We start from the raw sequence: 13,565 nt of genomic DNA, 5'->3' as shown, positions 1-13,565 counted from the left end.
TTTGTTTTGTATGAATGGTTTTCAGCATTCGGAGAACAGTATATACTATTGATAGTTTTATCGATAAGTGTAATATTTTAAATAATTTTAACAATTAAATTTGTTTTTTAAATTATATATTTGTAAAGTATTTATCCTGTTGGAAGCAACAATATATTGTTGTATTTATTCGTTTATTTTTGTAATAAATGATCAACCTCTTCAAGCTACATCCAAAATGACACTTTTATATATTTATACAAAATGCATTTTAAGAGATGAGCATATTTGCACCAATTTGTATGTAAATAGAGTAAGATCCATCAATAACTTGTAGCTCTCAGAACTAAATTGAAGGAAGAAACATTCTCTCCACATGGAGTTGAGTTTGCCCGAGTTCCAGGGTAATTAATCAACTCTAAAATGGATGCAACAAGTATTGGCACTGGATGCAGACTTGGAATTAATTATTTAGGAGGTGGACCTGGTTGGTTGTTATTTTTTTTTTAAGGCTGAAAGATAGAAATGAAAGAATTCTCTTCTTTCGTGGAATGCATGTGGCTTGCTGTACCGGTTAGAACCGATGCTGTTTCAGGGATAAACCTTTACACCTGCCTGTGTTCAGATCTCTGTGCTGGGGCAGGCAGCATGAAGGGAGTTGGGAGTCTGAGGTTGTCAGTGACCCAGAAGCAAGGTGATGCAGAAAAAGAGCTGTATTAGATTTTTTTTAAGGTAGAACCTCTGAAAATGGCTATGAAGGAGAAAACCCCTGTGTCCTGGTCCAGCTACAGAGAGCATGAGTTGCCAGCGCAGGTGTTGGTGGTGGTGGTGGTGTGCTGCCTCGGTGTGTGTGTGTGTGTGTGTGTGTGTGTGTGTGTGTGTGTCTTGGGGGTGGGGTGCTCTCCTGCACATCGCGGGGACATCGCGCTTCTTCAGGGTGTGGGTCTGAGGGCCTCAAGGTCACCCACATGACCTCCTGGCTGCGGGAGCCAGGCTTGATCTTGATTTCGGTAAGGCAATCAGGGGGTTCTGCGTTCGCCCCCTGAACTTTTCAGACTAGCAAAGGAAGCAGTGCGAGGGCTGGACGAGCTGGGGGTAGGGGCAGCGGAGATAGCGAGAGGAATACTTGTGTAATCAGATTCTTTGATTTTGTTAGCCTGGCTCATGGCCTATTAATTAGATTACTCTCTTTCATTCTTGATTTCACATCCGTGTTTGTTCCTGTATCCTAAAATGTGGGCGCGAGCTTGGCGAGCAGGAACCTATGATGTCACTGCCGGCCAGCGGCGGCCGCCTGGCCTTCTGGCGGGCTGTGGGCTGCGTCCTTGATGAGTGCGGCCTTGCTCGAGGAAGAGCCGGCTCTGGAAGTGACCTCAGAGGGGTCTGGGAGGGGGGCAGCAGGCTTTGTCGCGGCGGCCCGACGCGCGCCCGTGTGTGTGTGTGTGTGTGTGTGTGTGCGCGCGCGCGCGCGCCGGGGGAGGGAGACTGGGTCAGGTGCAGGGCCTGCCTGCGGTGAAACCCCGAGCTCGGAGAGCTGGGGCGGGTAGGGGCCCAGGGCAGCCGGGCCTCCGCAGCCCGCCGATCCCCGGGGCTGGGGGCGGCGAGGGCGGGGGCGGGGGCTGCAGGGCGGCGCGCGAGAGCGGGCTGGGGCGGTCGCGGCGGGGCGGCCGGGTCCCCGTGCGGCCCGGCGGCCCGGCGGCCCGGTGGCAGCTGCTGCGGGTCCCACAAGTTGTTTTCCTCGTGGCGACCATTCAGCAAAACGCACGATCCTTTCTCAAAGATTTAAATTTCGCGGATGAATTACCATACACCGGTTGCTTAGCAACTAAATTCAAGCAGGGCTAAGAATATGCAAGCTTTTTGTATTCTCATTAATAAAAATGCCACTCTGACACAGCAATCCGACTTTGGATCACTGCGACTTCTGTAAAAAAAAAAAAAAAAAAAAAGAATACAAACCGATCCTGCCACTTAATTACAGATCAAAATGGCTTGAAACGCGATGTTTTGTTCATCTATCTTCCTAAAAGCGATGTGAAAAAAATAACGGCCTTCGAGAGCAGTCGTAAATTCTTTTTTTTTTTTTTTAATGGAGTCGTCTGTTGGGGTTACTGATAATTGTCAGCCGAAAACTGAGTGAGACACAGGTTGAAAAATCCCCATTTCATTAGCGTCTCTGTTCTCCCTCTCCGTCTCCGCATCTTTCTTCGCCAGCCTCATCATTTCTACCCTGATTATTATTATTCTGCAAAATCCTCGGGCCCTGTGGGCCCGAGAGACCAGAGAGCAGTTAGCAGAGTGACCGACACACCCGGATGGCGAGAGAGAGAGAGAGAGGGAGAGAGAGAGAAAGAGAGAGAGAGAGAGAGAGAGAGAGAGAGAGAGAGAGAGAGAAACTTGTGAAAGTCTCTTTCAAAGGCTGGAGGCAGCTCGGGTTCCAGAAGTTCTGGCGACAACTTTTTGGCCTGCACGTGGGAAGCAAGGTAGACATGGCTTGGCTGCTCCACACGCCTGCGGATTTTCCATTCCGGCGCCCAGCCTCTCCTGTGCGGGAGGTGAGGGTCAGGGCCTAGATGATCCTGCTCCCTGAAACGCACTTCCTTGCCGCCCCGGGGGCCCTGGGGTTGGGGACAGAGTGAAGACGGGCCCTGGCTCCGTGACCCGCCGGGTCTTCACTGCCTGTGGCGACCCGGGAGCCTGGGACCCACCTGCGGGGCAGGCACCCTGCGCGCATGGCTTCCCCAAGGACGCCTGCTGCCGCGTGTGGAGCGCGGCTGCGCTGGCTGCCGGAAAGCTTCCCATCTGCCGCCTTTCGCTACAGAGCGAACGTGGGGGCACCAGGGGCCAAGGCACAATGGCCTGGTGCGCAGGCAGTCGTATTGTCTGAGAGTACAGCGAGGTCCGGGCGACTGGGACTGGGGAGCGGGGGCAGGGCGGGAGGCGGCCGGCGGCTTTGTGGAGTTTCGGGACGCCGGGCCCTGCGCACCCGCGCTGGGCGGTGGAGTTCTTGGGCTTCCCGCGTGTTGGAAACTCGAGCATCTCCAGGCCGCCTGGGCCTGGGCCCGTCCTGGTCCCCCTCCCCCGCCTGCGCCCCTTCCTTCCCAGGGGACTGCGGGGCCCCAAGACTGCTGGGTGATACTGAGACTGGTGCGTGAGGACGCGGGAGGCGAGAGCCCGGCAGGGATGCCCAGCCGCAGGTCTGTGCCCACTCCACTCGCCCGGGAGCCTCCCTAGCCGGCTGCATTTCTAAGCTGCAAAAGGAGGTGGTGATCAACTTTAGCAAAATCCCAGAGCCAAAGTGAGCTCCCCCTACCCTGCCGTGATTTATCCCGGCAGCATTGCCAAAGAGCCAGGCCCCCTTGCACTGCACTTGGGTCATACTCTGAGCACCTCGGAGGTGTCACGTTCCTAATCATAGGAACCTCAGGATAGGGACCCCCACAACTGACTCACTTGAACCTGATGGATTTCTTTCTAGTGAATATGAAAAAGTAGTGGAATTGGAACCCAAGTTGAGCTACTTGCTGTGAAACGACCTGCTGGGGGGGGGGGGGTCTGGTTTTTTTTTTTTTTCTTTCCCTTCAGGAAAACATACATAATAAGCAGGAAGCCATTTATTTACAAATACAATTGCCCTAGACAAGCCACATTCCATGTATGTAATTCATTAATGGAATTCGTTCCTCCTCCTCCTGTTGGAGACAGAAATTTCAGCTTTTAAAAATAGCTGTGATTTGGGAGAGCAAGAGAGTGGTTCGTTTACCTGTTCTTTGAAAAAGGAACAGAAGTCTCCTGCCAATTCTGGTCTATGGGGACATTACACTGTATAAAATAACCTTTTAAGATATATGGAGAGCGTTTGCTTCCCTATTTTGTTTTATTTTTTTCCTTCAGAAAAGACGTGTATTGGTAGCTGTCACCGAAGTTGCCCAATGGAAGTTTGAGGGTAATATAATCCTGGCTGGTGTGTGTGTGTGTGTGTTGTGTGTGTGCACGTGCATGTGAACAAAACTAAAATTTGAGTAAATTGAGCTGACTGGCAATATACTAAAAATCGTACCCTTAAGATATACTCAGTTGCCATGGTCTTAGAAATATCTGTAGAAAGGTGCCTGCTGCCTGCTTCCCTCCTGAGAGAAGTGATCCGTAGGCAAGGGTTCAAGGTAATGACTTCTTAGTCACCAAAATAGCCCTGATAAAATCCCTCACCTGGAGAACCAACCACAGCCTGGGTTTTTTTTTTTAGCTCAGGGAGTTTTCTCCATGTGAACTCCCTTCCCCGTGTAAGTCGACAGTGGGGAACTGTTTTGAGAGAAAAGCGTCCAGAGGAAGCAAGAATCAGGTGCGACGCAGTGAGCAAACATCTCAAAGCACAGAACACACCTGAGCTATGTCTTGGGCTTTTTAAGTTCCAGGGAGCAGGCAGAACTACAAAAGAATCATCACTTCTGCCACGGTGGTAGCTACAAAATAACGGACCGGACACTCAAGAGGGAAGCAAACATACTTTTATTTTTAAATAATTAAAAAGAAAAGGACAGGAGGTGGTCTGGTGAAGAGCTTCCTGGGAAATCACAGATGACTTCCGTCTTCCAAGACTGCCTCGGCAGAAGGCAAGCCCATTCAGTCGGCTGCAACACTGCACACTGAAATAGAAGAGCTATTCAATGCAAGGAGCTCTTCTGGTGCCACGGTGGAAAGAAATGGTGTTAAAATCCACCAGCTTCCCTCCACCCAAGTTCAGACGGGGCAGCTTCGGGTGTGAGTGGACGCCAGGCAGGTTTGTTCATTCTGTCCCCCTGAAGGTCTCAGAGAGGAGGAGTCTGGTTTTCATTTACATTTCCAAGGCTGAGGACTCTCCTGCAGAGTTCAGAAACATAAATTGGTCTAATCAGAAAGTATAGTATCGCCCAGAAACTAACAAAATGAAAACAAATGTCTTCCTCCTCGTAACTTGGTCTTAAGAATCCTTAGGATTCAATAGCAGAGAAGGCATGAATGAAACAAACTCTATCGATCAACTATTGCTACTAAACCTTTTTTGGAAGACAGCTCTCTCAAATTTCACAACTCTGCAAGCAAACTTACTGATCCTACTTTGTACACTCAGCAGGGCTTTAAAAGGGTTGCAGCCCTGAGAGAAAGGTCTTCAACTCTTCCAAGAACTATTTACTAGTTGTCCCGAATGTTCTTAACAAGAGAAGGACTTTGAGAGAGTAGGCTTGCATCCCATGCCTTCTGAGAGAGGCTTTGGGCAGCCTGCACCTGAAAGGGACCATCTGCTTTTTAAAGAGGAGGGGCCTGCCCAGGTAAGCAATATTTACATTTGTACCTGATCCCTGAGGCTTTCCTCTGTTTATCAAAGAGAGGGGCTTGCAGGTGAGGGTGTGGAAGTGAGGAGAAAGGGAGACCGAAAGAGAGATCGGGTTCCTCTCCCCTTTGTTCCAGAGCCTAGAAATGGGGCTTCAAGGGGAGGAATAAAAGCCCCCAGGGGATGAAGCTGTCACTAACATTGGCATCACCCTTACACCCCCATTGGATGACCCCGTGCTGGCTGATTTGGGGCAAAAACTGTAGCTCCAGGGCCCCCTGTGTGAGGGCGTTAGGTAACACACAGGACGCTTTGCAGGGGGAGGCACAAAGACTTGGTCCACTCCAAAGGACTGCAGGCAGATAGGCCTGGAAGGGAGGCAGGTACAGCCCTCTCTGCCAGGGCACGTGTGAGCGTGTGTACAAGTGAACAGACACATTTCCACCTTGCGTGTGCCAGAGCATCCCGCAGGGATCCTGCCCGAAGCTGGAGCCTGGCCCAGGAGGAGGGCCCGAGTGGGGGGCGATTCTGCTCGCCAACACTGGCACCTGGTTGCCCTCTGGAATAGAAAGGACCCAGGTTATTTTCAGAGCTCTGTCATCCTCAACCAGTTCTGTCTAGGAGACTCCTCAAATCCTGGTGGGGGTGGCAGGTTATCTCCTCCCGCGTGCACCGCGCCTGCCTGCCTGCCGTGCGGGGAGAGCTGCTCATTCGGCAGCGAGATTGTGCCGCTGCGGAAGCCCGAGGTCACATTTAGAAACCGCATTCTTCCAGGGATGCTCGCCCCGGACCGCTTGGGCTGCGTAAACCGTTGATTATCTGTCCCAGGCACGCAGGCAAGATGGGAACCGAGGGACAAGCATTGTGCGGGACAGGATCTGGAACAGGGCGCTGGGTCGCAGGCCGGTCCCCAGCGCCTGGCCCTCTCCTCAGGGGGGGCAAGGGGCCGGGAAGGGAGGGGGCCGGGTGGTGAGCTGTGGAGGGCGCGCACAAAGCTGCAACAAAGGCTCCGAGCAAACCTAGGACCAAGGGACTAGAAAGCATCACACACCTTGCAGGCGTGTCCCCAGCTCCCAGGACGTAGGGCTCCTGCGTGGATGGTTCCCCCGGGCTCCGCAGACGTGCCCCGGCTGTCAGTGGTGCGGGGCTGGCTCCGCAGCCTCTCAGCTCCGGTTTCTGCTCCCCGAAGGCCTCCTCGGTCATGCGTGGGTGGCTGCGCCCCGGCCCACAGGGCTCGTGCCTGGCGATTTCCCCCGCGGCCCATGGAGCGGAGGCCTTGTTGGGCAACACGCCTCGCCCTTGGTTGGCCCTGGGAAGGTCACGGGCTACAGTCTGGCCGAGAGACGCAGGCCCTGAAGCGCTGGAGACTCGTGCTCCCGGCAGGGGCTCTGAGTCACCCCAGCCTTGACAGGGAAAGGAAGCAGGCCACTGTGGACAGGACGCCCCCCACGCGCTGCTGGGCGCGCCGAGAGCCTGGCTGGACCTTTCTCAACCGCAAAGCCCGCGCACTCAGCCCCTGCTGAGGTTTCCCCCAGGATCCCAGTTCCTTTCGCCCTGCAAACGCCATCACCCCGCCACCGCCACTCGGCTCTGGCGCCTACCCTGCTCCTGCAAGGCCCTGGCACAAGGAGACTGAAATCAATGCCCGAGCGTGATTGGGGGGGGCGGGGGCGGGACCTTCAGGCCCCCCGTAACTGCAGCCCCTCCCCAACAACCCCACCGGGTTCTGAAGACTGGGGTGAAACTCCCTCGTGCCCCTCCGGCCTGGGAGAGAGGCATTACTCCAGGAACTCAGGCACCCTGGAGTGGGTTCCGTGCAGAACAGGTGGGAAGTGAGCAGCTCAGAGACCAGGGTTAGGAGCAGGTGCAGGAACCCGTGGAGCACAAGTCGATGAACAAAGTGGGAGGTGAGGACATAACTTTGGGAGAAGAGTAAACCTGGTGTACTTCCCGTTGTTCTGTTCCTTTAAGTTCAACTCAAGAGAAACTTAGTGGGATGGCTGAGGACCTCTGACCTCAGCTTTGGACCCCCACCCCCACCCAGCCTCCCAGCCTCCCAGGCCCCCTGAGCCAAGATGAACCAGGGTCTGCCCTTGCTGGTTCAAGTCCTGGGGCCAGACTCCCAGTCCCCTCCCCGTCTTCTCCCATGCCGGCTTAGCCTTGGCTAGGCTGGGCTGGGGCTAGGACCTCACAAATGGCCACAGCTGCCCAAGGGACCGCTCAGAAATTCCAGCCCGTCAGTCAGTCTGGCTTGGCCAAGAGCTCAGGAGGCACTTGTGTCACTACACAAGTCCCTAGCCCTGGCTACATACAAGTGCAAATGAGATGCATTTTGGCTGATCAGTCCACTGTATTTTATGCAACTTAATGTGTGTATGTCTTGTCAACTCTTCCAGTCAGGAAGAATAGCAGAAGATTTTTAAAAGGGAGGGAGGAGAGAGATTTCCAACTGCAATTCCTTACAAGGAGCTGGGTGAGGGTGGGGACTGGGAGACTTGCTGACATGAACAGCATTATAGAAATCCTCCTAAAATGCAACCTTAAGCCACAAAGAAGGGGAAAGAGGTGGGTTGGGTTGTGGTCGCTGACAAGCGACAGTGATGAAATTAGAAGGATTCTGACTAGGGAAAGTTTAAAGCTGTGAAATTTTTTTCTAAGAAGTAAATTTCATTTGTATTTACTTGGGCTGGGTCCTGAGGACAGAGGTGCCCCCTCCTTTCAGCTTACTTGATTTTTTTGAACCATATGTAGGGGTCAAGGGGACCACAGGGCTGGGGGTGGGGGGAGAGGGGTGGCAGAAAGAGTGCTGTAGCAAATGCTGGATTCCTGCCACCCCGGAGGCCTTATCTGGACCAAAGACCATGAGGGGACTTAAAAATTTTCATGGAAAGATGGTATCAAAAAGTAAGTTTTTCTAGTGCAAGAATTTTTGAAACCCATGCATAGTTTTCCCCTATTACCCAATTTCTGTGAACATTTTGAAGACTCCTCTCATTTGCTCTCCTCTTGATGCTAATTTTCCAACAGGCTGGAAATTGAGGAAACTTGCCTCCAGCTCTCCCCAGATTCTCCCAGCAGGTGTCCTGAGAAAGCAAGTCCCCCTGGACCCGAGTGATGTGGGCTTGCTGTTAGGGAAAGAGCGGAGTGGCAGGTGGCAGAGAGCATATAGCCTCTGGTATTCAGCCCCCCAAGCTGGCTTGTGAAGCTTCCTCGGGCCATCTGGGAAAGCTCTGGTCTCCCAGCAGGATAGCCAGACAGGACCACAGGGCCAGTGAGCCTAGGGCCAACTCCACCTTCCATCCCTTTCCTTCCTCGCCAGGTATTTGTTGTCTCAGGCTTGTCAGACCCACAGGAGGGAAACAAATGATCTTCTTCACCCTCTTCCCAAGCCCTGCCTACTCCCCATTCCCAGGCCTGCACTGGAGTTGTCCTTGCTGGAAGTCCTTGCTGGTAGTCACCAGAAGCCTCAGCCCAGCCTCTTGCTTGCTTTTTCCTGGAGGTCTCAAGATCAGCAGGGGATTTTCTCCCAGGATGCCTGTGGATGCTTAGGGAGAAAGGGGAATTTGCTGTTGACCTATGAAGCTCTTCTTCTGCTAAGATCTGCCTTTGGGATCACTTACAGATGCTGAAGTAGCTTTGCGTTCAGAGCTCAGGGTCCTATGTAAGTTGTCAATAGCCTGGGCTGAGCCAAAACCAACCAACCAACCAACCAAAAAAAAAAAAAAAAAACCCAACAACAACAACAACAACAAAAACCAGCTTGTCCCCTAGGGAGCCCCAGAATGGAGAATACCCCAGGCCCATTTCGTTCAGCTGAGGTTTAGGGACCTTTCAGGGGTCTATAATCATCCTTTGCCATCGTGCAGGATTCCACCTTTCTGTGCCTGTATCTCTTAGCTTGCCTGAGGTGTGAGAGGCCCCACTGCAGGGCAATTAACTCTGACAAAACAGAAATGGGGAGGAGGCTCACGCGTGCTGCTCCTCAGGAGGAGAGGCCACCCAGCGCTCCAAAACTATCAGAACTTTGACGCCGCTGAGCAGAGGAGTGCGCCTGATGCAGGCAGCTCAGGCTTCTGCCAGGCGGTCTGGGCATTTCCATACCAGCCTGGCCAATACAATATAAGCAGACGTTGAGCTGTTGCTGTGGCCTTCCACTCAGGAGCTCAGGCTGGGCAGATGCCCCCCAACAAGATGGACTTGAAGTTTATTACCCCAAGCACTGCCAGTGTCCCGAAAAGGCTGAACTATGAGACAGTGATCAGAGGTGACCTCCATGGAGATAAACTGCTGGCACCTGCAAGTGCCCAGGTTCTGAACCAGCTTGCTTCCTGCTGGCTGCAAAGCCCCCGCTAGCTCCTCTCTTTTCTCTCTGTGGACTCCAACAGCTACAGGCTTCCTCCCTCCGAGCCCCCTCCTCCCATCCCAGAACTGAGCCTGGACTCTCATTTGGGCTAAGAGAAGGTAGTCAGAAGCGAGGAGGAGGAAGAGGAAGAGGAAGAGAGAATCATCCCGTAATAAATAAATACAGCCATACAAAAGCCCTTAAACCAAGACTGTTCCAAGTAACCTTTTCTTTTTCAAACGCTCAGCTTAGGACATGCCAAAGCCATCTCAAAACTCAGGAGTGAAAAGGACATTTTCAAGAACATTCATGATTCTTCCTGTGTTGTCTGGGTTCACCACCCTTCACTTCCTCAACCTCCCAGCTACCTGGATAGCTACTACCACCCCCTGAAGATTTCAAACACTAGGTCCCTAAAGCCTTCTGGGGTTTTCAGCATTATCAGAGTGACTGGAAAGAGAATAGATCCCACGCCACCCCAACTCTGCATCCAAACCAAGTATGTTGCAACCACCACCACCAGTTAGTTATATTCCGCATGACTCAACAGGGCCAGAAAGGAAGACCCCATTATTTACCAGAAACAGCCATAAACTTTACTGAAAGGAATCAAGTCCACCTTGACCATGGATGCCTACTGGTGAGCTCTTTTTTGGTGATTTTAAAACAGCCTGGTTACCTCAATCAGGTTTGGAGTCTTCAACTTTGATCACTAGTACTAAAGTCATTAATAGAGTCAGCATTCAATTGCTTGCTCAGATAGGCGCTTTCTTCCTGACCGATTTAGTGTCACCTTGGAGGACTGGTCTTAGACTAGCATGGGAGTGTGGGAGAGTGGGGGGTGGGGCAGGGAAGTCAGACATTTGCTGGCAACTTTTTCAAGGCAAAGAACTTTCCTTCTGTTTGTAGACATGTGTCTGACACATCCCTCCCCCGATTTTTGTAAACTATCTAAGAATAAACATTACAGCTCTGGGTTTTAATTTCTCCAGATGGGAGCATAAAGTACCTAGGAGAAAATACACATATATTAAAACGGAGGACACATGGCCGCCTGTTCCCAGGGAAGGCCGCGACGGAACTCGGGGCGAAGGCACCGACAACCTCATGGCTGCGGCTCGTGACCGATCAGCAGCAAGCTCACTTCACTCCTTCGCACGAAGAGGGGCAGCGGAGCGAAAAGTCCCCCGGGTCCTCGCAGAGGGAGGCGGCGAGGTCGGCCAGCTATTTCAAGAGGGGAGCGCGGACCAGCTGGGTTCTGGAGCTTGCGTGATCTCTCTTCCCTCACCGCCCGCCACCCCCGCTCCCCTCGACCCCTCTTTGCGCGGACAACTCAGCCTCCCCCGGGCTCCCGCTTCCTCGGCCAGGGCGCCCTGGGCTCCCCGCGCCCTCTCCGCCCCTGGCTTCCCCCCAGCCCGCTTCCCCGCGCACTGGACTCACCCGGCGCGGTCCTTCCACTGGCACGCACAGACAGGAAACCGGCCTCATACGGGGCAACATCTGACACCACATTTTATCAACACCATCAGAGATCAGAGCGTAGCACACTTAAGGGCTCTGAGCTCGGGAGCCCACTTCTTGCAGAAAACCGGGTGTGGGGGAAGGGCCGCGGGGGCGAGCACTCCAGCCTCTGGCCGCGAGTTCAGCCGGCACCCGGCGCCAGGTCCCCAGCCCCCTTTCTGCCAGTTCTTTCCTCCCGCCCCATACCCGGGTTCCAGCCGAGGCCTGGAGGGTGTGGACGCGCTGGCCATGCGCTCGGGCCGCAGTGCTCGCGGGGGACCCGGGCCCCTGGGCTCCCCTCCGCCCGGGCAGCCGGAGCTCTCCACATTAAATATTCATAGACATCGTTACTTTCTTAAAGGAGAACCAACCGCGCGGGAAAGTTCACAGCCAAGGGGAGACACAAAGGCAGGGCTCCGCTGCTGCTTGATGCAAAAGTTGGAGAGACTCAGAGCTTCGGTTCAGGGCGCTCTCAGCCTAGCCTTAAGGAGAGGACTGGGGGACGGATCACTTTCCTCGGAGGGTGTGGGAGAAGAGGTGTACTTGTTGGCCAGAGAAAGCTCGCTCTCTGGCCACTCGTTAAAAGGTTATTAAAAAAAAAAAAAAAAAAGTGGTCGCATCCAACTCCCTAGGATCCCCAAGAGTTTGTTGTTGTTTAAGGGGAGTCGGTTTGGATTCACCCAGGCTCCACGGCCACTGGGGGCAAGAGAGTTTGTTCCGTGTTGTTGGAAACACACGCGCGCCGTCAGCTTTTGGAACCTCTGCTGTTAAAATAGCAGAAACCAAACCTGCACCTGCCCTGTTCTCTTATAAAAAAAGAGCACGGAGCTGTTGACAGCTGGGGCGGGCAGTGCGCGCGTTTATCCAGACTCGTGTCTGCGCCCCGGTTCTCCACTAAGTGTGCCCAGGATGCCTTTCCTCCCGCGCACCTAGTCCCCTACCCCCTCACCCCGTCAAAGTGCAGTCAGTCCCGGCTCCCCAGGGCCGCCTGGCACCTCTCCAGGAGCGCGCCCGCAGAAGTGCCAAAGGAGCGAAAGTTCTCGTCCGGCCACGCAGAAGCCCTCCCAGGAGTGCGCCCCGGCCCGGGACCCGGCTGACCCCGTGACGGGGCCACGCGTGGTGCCAGGCGACGCCCGCCCCTGTGTGCGGACGGGCGGGCGCGCACACTCGCATTCACACCCACTCGCACTCACCCCCCCACACCCACACACACTTCTTTTTGTTCCGGGCCGGGAGCACTTTCACAAGTGGTTGGAAAGTCTTGAGCGCCACCTAACGGGAGCAGCCCAAAGTTGACGCTGGGTGGAGGTTAGGACCGAGGAGGCTCCTAGGCTGAGCGTGCTGGGTCCCGCTGCCCCACTCTCTGCGCACTCCTTGACCTTGACACCCCCTGCCCCCATCGCCACCACCAAAGGGACCCCGGGGCCCCCCAAGGCCGCCTTCCCGGGGCTCGAGCGCAAGTGAGGGAGTCTGCGGTGGTCTCAGGAGAGCTGCAACCCCCAGTCTGCCGGGAGGGAGGAGCTGCGGTGGAGGTCGGGAGGGACCTGGAGAGGAAAAAGAGGCTGGGCACAAGACAGAGGCAAGGCAGTGGGCTGGGGCTGGAGAAGACCGAGGCCTCCCTTTCCTGGGCATTCAAGGGGATTGTGAGGGCCAGTGGTCAGGGGAGGTCCAAGCAGGGACTGTTGTGTGCCTACCAGGTCAGGGGACCTCTGTGGAGTGTGGGAAGGTAGCAGACGTGGCCATGTGCCTCCCCAGCCCATGACACCAGAAGAGGTGGGGAGAGGTGCCAGTTGGATCCAAACTGCCCAAACCTCAGACCCCACTGCAGCAGTCTGTCCTGGGGTTTATGATGTGGGGACCTCAGTCCCAACCTCTAAGCCAAGTGTCACAGGCAGAGAATGGCCACTTGGATGCCACTGGAAAAGTGGCTGGGCTGGGGTCTGGATTCCAGGGACAGCCGCAGACCGCCCTAGCCCAGAGCAGGCATTCCGCTGCTTCAATACCTGCCTCTCCTCTCTCCTCCATCGTGGATGTCAGGAGCGGTGGACAGGATGTCAGATGCACAAACATTTTTTGCTGTGGTTAAATACAGGTAACATTTATCAGTTTTACCATGTTTGAATGTACATTAAGTGGCATGAGTACGTTCCTATTGCCGTGTAAACGTCAGCAGCATCCATCTCTAGAACTTTCTTATCTGGCAAATCTGAAACTCTGTATCCTTAAATAATAGTTTCTGTTTCCCTCCCTGCCTAGCCCTTGGCAACCACCATTGTACTTCCTGGCTCTGAGAATTTGTCTACCTTGGTTCCTCGTAATGAGTGGAATTGAACCACAATCATCCCTTTGTACCTGGCTTATTGTACCTGGCAGAGCCTTCAAGATTGAATCTATGTAATAGCATATGTCAGAATCCCTCTCCTTTCGAGGCTG

General features: G+C 54.0%; 1 protein-coding gene across 5 annotated transcripts; it reads right to left on the bottom strand.

Moving 5' to 3' along the window:
- Nucleotides 1-4,451: 4,451 nt before the first annotated feature.
- LOC149127983 (uncharacterized) lies at nucleotides 4,452-12,255 on the bottom strand. 5 transcript variants are annotated; one of them, XR_016230157.1, is made up of 5 exons: nucleotides 11,073-12,254; nucleotides 10,737-10,856; nucleotides 6,342-10,641; nucleotides 5,736-5,849; nucleotides 4,452-4,839 (listed from the first exon to the last, which is right to left on the bottom strand). XR_016230157.1 is itself a non-coding variant. In XM_089327433.1 (4 exons), exons 2-4 carry the CDS (start codon nucleotides 6,491-6,493, stop codon nucleotides 4,788-4,790), a joined length of 318 nt encoding a protein of 105 aa, XP_089183559.1. In that variant the 5' UTR covers nucleotides 6,494-6,599; nucleotides 11,073-12,233; the 3' UTR covers nucleotides 4,452-4,787. The 5 variants fall into 5 exon arrangements, 2 of the variants coding, with proteins under 2 accessions (XP_089183559.1, XP_089183558.1); XR_016230156.1 differs by lacking the exon at nucleotides 10,737-10,856 and having other exon boundaries at nucleotides 11,073-12,253; XM_089327433.1 differs by lacking the exon at nucleotides 10,737-10,856 and having other exon boundaries at nucleotides 6,342-6,599; nucleotides 11,073-12,233.
- Between the last annotated feature and the right edge of the window lie 1,310 nt (nucleotides 12,256-13,565).

This window comes from Oryctolagus cuniculus, chromosome 2 (assembly GCF_051225735.1).
Source record: "Oryctolagus cuniculus isolate XC-2025 breed Fujian yellow rabbit chromosome 2, ASM5122573v1, whole genome shotgun sequence".
Lineage (NCBI taxonomy): Eukaryota > Metazoa > Chordata > Mammalia > Lagomorpha > Leporidae > Oryctolagus > Oryctolagus cuniculus.
Note: the sequence above shows the minus strand (reverse complement) of the source record. Positions and strands in the feature narration are given on the sequence as shown.